The sequence below is a fragment of the Rhinopithecus bieti genome, unplaced genomic scaffold, assembly GCF_001698545.2.
Source record: "Rhinopithecus bieti isolate Rb0 unplaced genomic scaffold, ASM169854v2 scaffold_1624, whole genome shotgun sequence".
NCBI classification, from domain to species: Eukaryota; Metazoa; Chordata; class Mammalia; order Primates; family Cercopithecidae; genus Rhinopithecus; species Rhinopithecus bieti.
This window is the reverse complement of record NW_016803776.1, coordinates 38,165-45,395: the sequence shown is the minus strand read 5'-3', so window position 1 is coordinate 45,395 and position 7,231 is coordinate 38,165. Positions and strand designations below refer to the sequence as shown.

At 38.4% G+C, this 7,231-nt stretch overlaps 1 protein-coding gene across 1 annotated transcript; it reads right to left on the bottom strand.

Annotated features, from left to right (window-relative positions):
- Positions 1 to 206: 206 nt before the first annotated feature.
- Positions 207 to 1,169, bottom strand: LOC108515681 (proteasome subunit beta type-5). Its single transcript, XM_017852775.1, has one exon. It carries the CDS (start codon positions 1,162 to 1,164, stop codon positions 373 to 375), a length of 792 nt encoding a protein of 263 aa, XP_017708264.1. The 5' UTR covers positions 1,165 to 1,169; the 3' UTR covers positions 207 to 372.
- Positions 1,170 to 7,231: the final 6,062 nt, after the last annotated feature.

Genomic DNA, 7,231 nt, shown 5'->3' with positions numbered 1-7,231 from the left:
TGGTATTAAAATTTCATGACAAGCATATTAGTCAAGAGTTCTCTAGAGAAACAGAGCAAATAGGACATATATATAAATATAAAATATATGTAAGTATATATACAGAATTTACTTTTCTTCCTTTTCAAAAATCTCATATATTTACATATATACATATGTATTTCATATATATGAAAATGTAATGCCATAGATAAAATGTATNGCAGCAGCTCATTAATGACTGGTAACACATAGAGGTCAATGTGCCAGAACTCAAAGTATTGATACAATTGAAGGCCCTTCCACTATAAATAGGATGGGGGATGGGTCACTGTATCCATATTACCAATGACAGTCATCTCAAGAAACACAAGCAGCTGTATCCACCCTCTTTCAGGGAGTAGAGCCACTGTACTTCTCATGTAGATCAGCTACATTGTCACTGGAGACTCGGATCCAGCCATCCTCTGGCACGTGGTAGAGGTTGACTGCACCTCCTGAGTAGGCATCTCTGTAGGTGGCTTGGTAGATGGCTCGACGGGCCAGATCATAGGCCTGCTCCACTTCCAGGTCATAGGAATAGCCCCGATCCATGACCCCATACGCATACACAGAGCCAGAACCTACAGAGAAGGTGGCCCCTGAGATCCGGTTCCCTTCACTGTCCACGTAGTAGAGGCCAGGGCCTCTCTTATCCCAGCCACAGATCATGGTGCCCATGGACAGCCCCATGCCTTTGTACTGATACACCATGTTGGCAAGCAGTTTGGAGGCAGCTGCTACAGAGATGCGTTCCTTATTTCGAAGCTCATAGATGCGACATTGCCGCGCCAACAGCCGTTCCCAGAAGCTGCAATCCGCTGCGCCCCCAGCCATGGTGCCTAGCAGGTATGGGTTGATCTCTATCACCTTCTTCACCGTCTGGGAGGCAATGTAAGCACCCGCTGTAGCCCTGGAGTCAGCTGCAACTACGACTCCATGGCGGAACTTGAAGGCCAGGGTGGTTGTTCCATGAAGCATTTCGATTCCTGGCTCTTCTGGGACACCCCAGCCGGGCGCGGCCAGGCTCAGCCCATCACTGGGACTCCCTGGACCTAGATCCAGCAGATCTGCACGACCCCCGAGTCCGAAAAACCCGCGCTGGTTCACCGGTAGCGGTCTCTCCAACACGCTGGCAAGCGCCATGTCTCATGTATATCTTCTTATGCACTGTATATAATTTTACGTGCTTTATATATAAAATGTGTGTATATATAATATATACAAAGTGAGTAAGATTTCCTCATTCTCTAGAATCAATCTCAACTTTTAACCCTTTGTGTACATCATCCCCAAAGAGAATGAACATTTTAGAACTCTGCTATCCAATACAATGAGAACTAATAGCCACATGTGGCTATAGAGCTTGAAATGTGACCACATTGAACTGAAATATTATATAAATATAAAATACTATATTTTGAAGACTTTTAGTATGAAAAAGAATGCAAAATATCTCATATATGGAGAGAGAGAGAGAGGGGAGATTTATTATAAGGAATTGATTGGCTCATGATGGAGGGTAGCAAGCCCCAAATTCATAAAGCTGCTGTCTCAGTTCAAGTTTGAAGGCCCACAGCCTACAGTAGAACCAGGAAGAGCCAAAGTCCCAATTTAAAGGACTTCAGGCAGGAGACTTCTGTCTTGTTGCTGGTAGGGTTAGCTTTTTTTGTTCAGTTCAGGCCTTCACAGATTGGATGAGGCCACCCACATTAGGGAAGACAATCTGCTTTTCTTAGTCTACAGATTTAAATGTTAATCTTATCCAAATAGACCCTCACAGAAATACCCAGAATAACATTTGACCAAATGTCTAGGCACATTGTGGCTTAGTCAAGTTGACACATAAAATTAACCATCACAAGGTTAACATTAAAAAAAAAAGTCTAAAAGGCTCCTTAGTGGATAGGGGAAGTAGTAACACTCAAAGGTTGAAGAAAGCTATTCTAGAGAGACCACTACATGACTGAGGGCTGACCCTTCCCGTTTTGAAAACACAAAATACTCTAGAAAAGCACCTGAAGCTTTAACAAAGCACAAAGGCCAAGTTTACAGTCCCCAGAACTGTGCCGTCCAACGATTATATTGCCACTATTCTAAGTGGCAATTTAAATGTAAGTTGAATTAAATTAATAATAAATGTGGCACTAGGCACATTTCAAGTGCTCAGATAACTCCATGTGCCTAGTGGCTACCATATCTGACAGCAGGTAGAGAATTTTCATCATCGCAGAAAGTTGTATTGAACAGTACTGCAATTGGGTGTGGTGAGTCAGGAATCAAACCCCATTTCTGCCACTTGCTATGTGTAAAACCTTGGGCAGGTTGCTATATCTTTCCTTGTCTCTGTGTCTTTACCTGTAACATGAAATAAAGATAAAAGTACCACTTTAGAGAGCTATGTGAGTAGTAAATGAGTTAATGCATGTAAAGAGCCTAGCACAGTACCTGGGATATAATTAAATATTTCATAAATGGCGGCTATTATTTCAGTCATCTTCTTCCTGTCAAGTTTTCTTTTTGCATCACTTAATATTTGTAGTATTATTAAACCTGAAAAAAATAGGAAATAAAACATTCATTCAAATAACTTAATTTTGCTACTTAGACAAAAAATTATCTTGAAATAACCTCAATCATTATTTAAGATGTGGTCTTGGTAACTCCATTATCAAAGTGTTTAAAATACGATTTTTATTTTGAACTGTTTGTGTGACGGAAAACTTGACCTCATCAAAATTTTAATTAATGCCTCAAATACTGATCTACTATAATTTCATCAGTATCAAAATGTAGCTGTTATAATGTCAAGAAAACAAATTGCATTAATTGGTGGTGTTTATTCACTCACACAGAGGTGGCACTGGAGCTGGTTAGACCATTGGCAAATATCATGTGGGAGGTAGCTGCTTTCTCTTCTTTCAGCATTGCCCACTTAGGTCACTTTATATAATCTAATTCAGAGCTTCTGCCCTTGTGTTTTTCTTTCCCCCAGTCACTTTTGCAATGGGTACAAACCTTGGTATTTCTTGTTACAAACCCCAAGCAACTCACTACCTCAGTCGGTATCTATTACTTATAAAATGCCACACCAATGAATACACCAGTTTCATTCCTGCATTTGAATACCTGGTGAAAATCAGAATCTCTGTTTGTGGCTCATGGTGATCAAAATATGTCTGACTTCTAACCAGCTAAGTTTGCATATAGGCTGATGATTATTTAAAAATCTACCCAGAGATGCTTTTCCAGGAGAATGGGTGGTAGTAACATATCTAGGAGTAAAGAAAGTTGCCCAAATTTCAAATTCTATGTGATACAAAAATAGGTTTTATTTGTTTAAAGTGAATGTCAGGCACTGTTGGTTAAAGTAATTCTACAAATGAAATGTGGCAAGATACAACGTCTCCCTTAAGCAGTGGCTGCAAATCAGAATACATTTATAGTTAGTAAAAACTGGGAAAAAAATAAAAAGCTGATCGGCAATGAGTACTCCATCTGCTTGTTTCAGGCCTGGAGAATATTTATTGCATAGAGCTCGCGCTGCTATTTTAGTTAGACTTTGGATTTAGACAAACTTTTTCACATAAGATATCCTAGATGCTTGCGTAGTTTGATGGGTTTCTGTGATCTCCAAACTTATTTTTTCCATATGTAATATTGTGGAGAACACAAACATATATTTAAAGGAGATGAAAGTGGGACTGTTCTGGTTAGAAGATGGGTCCCCTTCCTTCTTTCCTCAATTCAGCCACCACCTTCCATCCAAATTGCTTAGTGCCCTAAGGCTCTCTCATATTAAAGCTTTGGAGCATATGTCTATGTCCTACCACGAGACAATCTTGTGTGACATCTCTGAGAAAAAAAACGTGGAACCTAGGGCTACACAGAATGTGGTTTGAAAATATTGTATTGAAATAGTATTGAGGGGTATTTATAGTAGAAGGGATTATTCAACTTACGTTATTTTAATAGAGAACACTCTCACTAGCTAGAGGTCCTCTTTGGGGGTGGGGGGAAAGCTAGAAAGTTGGAGCCAAGAGATTTGAGTTCCAGTCCTGAACCCCGCTCATTAACTGGGTGTTCTCAGGCATGTCATTTAACCTCTAGCCTCTTTCTTATTTGACTTCTTCATCTGTAAAATGAAGGATTGAAATAGATATACATACCCTTGTCACCAGTAATTAAGTTCTATGATGCCATGATTCAAAACCAAGACATATACAGGTTCATGTCATGATTCAAAACCAAGACATATACAATTTGAATGGGTAGGGGATATAAATACCAATTGAATATTGGTAATTTCATATGGTTCAACCTATAGTATCTAGAGGAATCCAGGTAGTCACAAACTGAACACACATATATATTACAATGCTGTAATTTAAGAGTTTATTATATAGAACACAGTAGAAAATTCAAGAAAGAGAAAAGGAAATTATGGCAAATTTGTCTTGACTCATCTATCAGTAACTTTTTCAGGGAATAAAAGTAAGTTCTGAGATACATAGCATAATGTCCCCAAGTCATTTTCTCTGTCATCTATGGTAAGCCAAAGAATGGTAATAGGAGCCTGTGTTAATTCTATCTGAAAACACCATCTGGTTCTAAGTGCTTATCTAGGCCATGGATGTCATAGCCTAGATGTGGTCACCATGATATTCAAAGGTCAAAGAGGGGTCTAATTACATGCCCCAGTACTTAAAGGGCAGAGCCACCAGAGCATGAACATAATCACTCAGGCCAAACAAGACCCATTTATAATTTTAATTATCAGTGAATCAGACAACTCTATCAAATACCAATTATTTGGCTGTTGCTGAAAATAACTGTCTTGTCTTGTTAGTCTCTAGAATAACCCCTTGAGGGAAGTTGGAATGTTCCCCTTAATGTAAATATTTGATAAAATCCATCAAGCAGAATTAGACTCATTTAATGACACTCTGTATAGGTGGTTTATTTTATTTATTGTAAAGGAACTTCCAATATAGGAAGAATGTGGTTGAAAGCCTGTTAACACTGTCCAACATCACCAGCCAGGAATGTGTCTTGGGAGCACAAGGCAGCTTCTACTTCAGAGCTCACTTTATTTTTTCTCTGTTAAAAGAAATACTTCACCTCACAGCTCAGCAAAACTTTATTTGGGGTCTTATTTATCATGGTGATTTGGTGATAAACACTTTATGTGCCTGGGCACTTGGGCTATACGTTAGAAAAGGCACGAAACCTCCTCTCAAGAGTTCACAGCCTATATACATCCATGTTCAGAAAAAAATGAGTACATGCTAAAGAAAAAATTAATTCAGCCTAGAAACAATTTATTTTTCTTTAATTATAAGATTGTGTTCTGCATAAAGAATCCAAGAAACGTTCCACAAATGATTAATCTTAATGTTAAGCAGTGGCTACCCTGAGCACTCTATTAAATGAACCATATGAAACTGCCTGGTCAATAACAGTGGAAAATCAGTAATTTTGTATAGTTTAACCTAACAGCATCTGGGAGGAAAAAAAAGAATATCCAGACTCTTCACACTGTTAGAAATTAGCTATCTTGAAAACAAATATCTTTAAATAAATTATATTTCAATGTGTCCAGGGCTGTCACTTTGAGATCTGCCTTCTTGCGAGTGGCTCTCAAAGACAAATATGAGCTCCACTTTCTGCTGTCATCATTTCTTTCCTTTGCTTTTTACCTACAGCAATTAAGACACAAGTAATATGTTATCTGCACTGCTTTGATATTTCCATTTCATTTGCAACTTCAGCACTCCTCAGTCATTTTTGACAATCTTATAATTTTTATCTGCAATTACGCTTTCATTATCTTCCTTCCTGATATTTTAGATGTCCAATAAGCCTCTCAATTTCCTTAATTACCAAGTAACCTTCCTTCTTCATGCCGAGGGCTATTTTTATTCCTACAATATTTATTACTAATTGGCACCCACACACTTTTATACTTATAATAATTTTTCTGTTCTGCCCTTTATTTACCCTCTGTTTCTCCCTTTGAGAAACATTTTACCCTCCTTGGTAATACTTGATGCTAATTCTTAGGAGTGGCAATATTATATCAATTTTCCTTGAACGTAGTTTGAGGCCTTACTCTAAATTTACAGGTGTAATTTTATGCTTCTTGAATAGTCACACCAGCTTCCTTCCTTTCTTTCTTCCTTCCTTCCTTCCTTCCTTCCTTCCTTCCTTCCTTCCTTCCTTCCTTCTTTACTTCCTTTCTCAACAAATATCATCATTCCAATCACAGGTCCTGCACCAGAACTGTAAGTTATTCCTATGTGCTGCTACTTGGTCTTGCAGTTCTTTCATTTACCATTCAAGTATTTTGCACTTTGCATTCTGACCTTGGAGCAAAGAGTTTGTAGCTAGGGACACACAGAAGCATTGACATTAATTCCCTGTACATTCGGAGCATGTCTCAGAAATGCTGTCTCAATTACAAGTTCATGTTGTCAGTTGTTTCTTCTCATAAGTAGAAAGTAGACTTGTGTGTGGTACCTTCTACATCATCGAAAATTCAGTGGATATTAGTATGTTGGATGTGAGTCACCAGAACTTGCCCTTTCAGGAAAAGTAACACTACCTTTAAAATACGTATCTTTTGAGGCTGGACACAGCAATTCATTCCTGTAATTCCAGCACTGTGGGAGGTTAAGGCAGGAGGATCACTTGAGCCCAGGAGTTCAAGGCTGCAGAGAGCTATGATCACACCACTGTTCTCCAGCCTGGGCAACAGAGAGAGACCCTGTCCCCCCCCCATCTCTCTCTCTCTCTCTCGCTCTGTCCCCCCACCCCTCCTCAATCTGTCTCTCTCATCTGTCTCTCTCTCTATATATAATATATATATTTAATTAAATGAGAAATACTTATTAATTGCAGATATATCTATTCCATCTATGTTGTATAATTGCAGATATATCATATGCATCTACATTGTAGATGGAATAGATAACACAGAATAAAACATCTTGAATGTTTTTAATAACCTTTGTTTTAACTAACCAAGAAGGCTTCCCTCTCTGCACTTTGCCACTTTACAATTTATATTTATTTTTCTCTCCTAGTGTAAGGTTTATTATTTTCTCAAGGGGCTTATGAGGTGTTTTTGCTTTTTCTTTCATCTAAGAAGTCTAAGTTTTAATTTCTCTATGCCTCAGAATAACTTTCTCCCAAGTTCTTTGAATATATTAAC

Coding starts and splice junctions, on each gene's coding strand:
- LOC108515681 (XM_017852775.1), bottom strand. CDS start 1,164: ATGGCGCTTGCCAGCGTGTTGGAGAGACCGCTACCGGTGAACCAGCGC.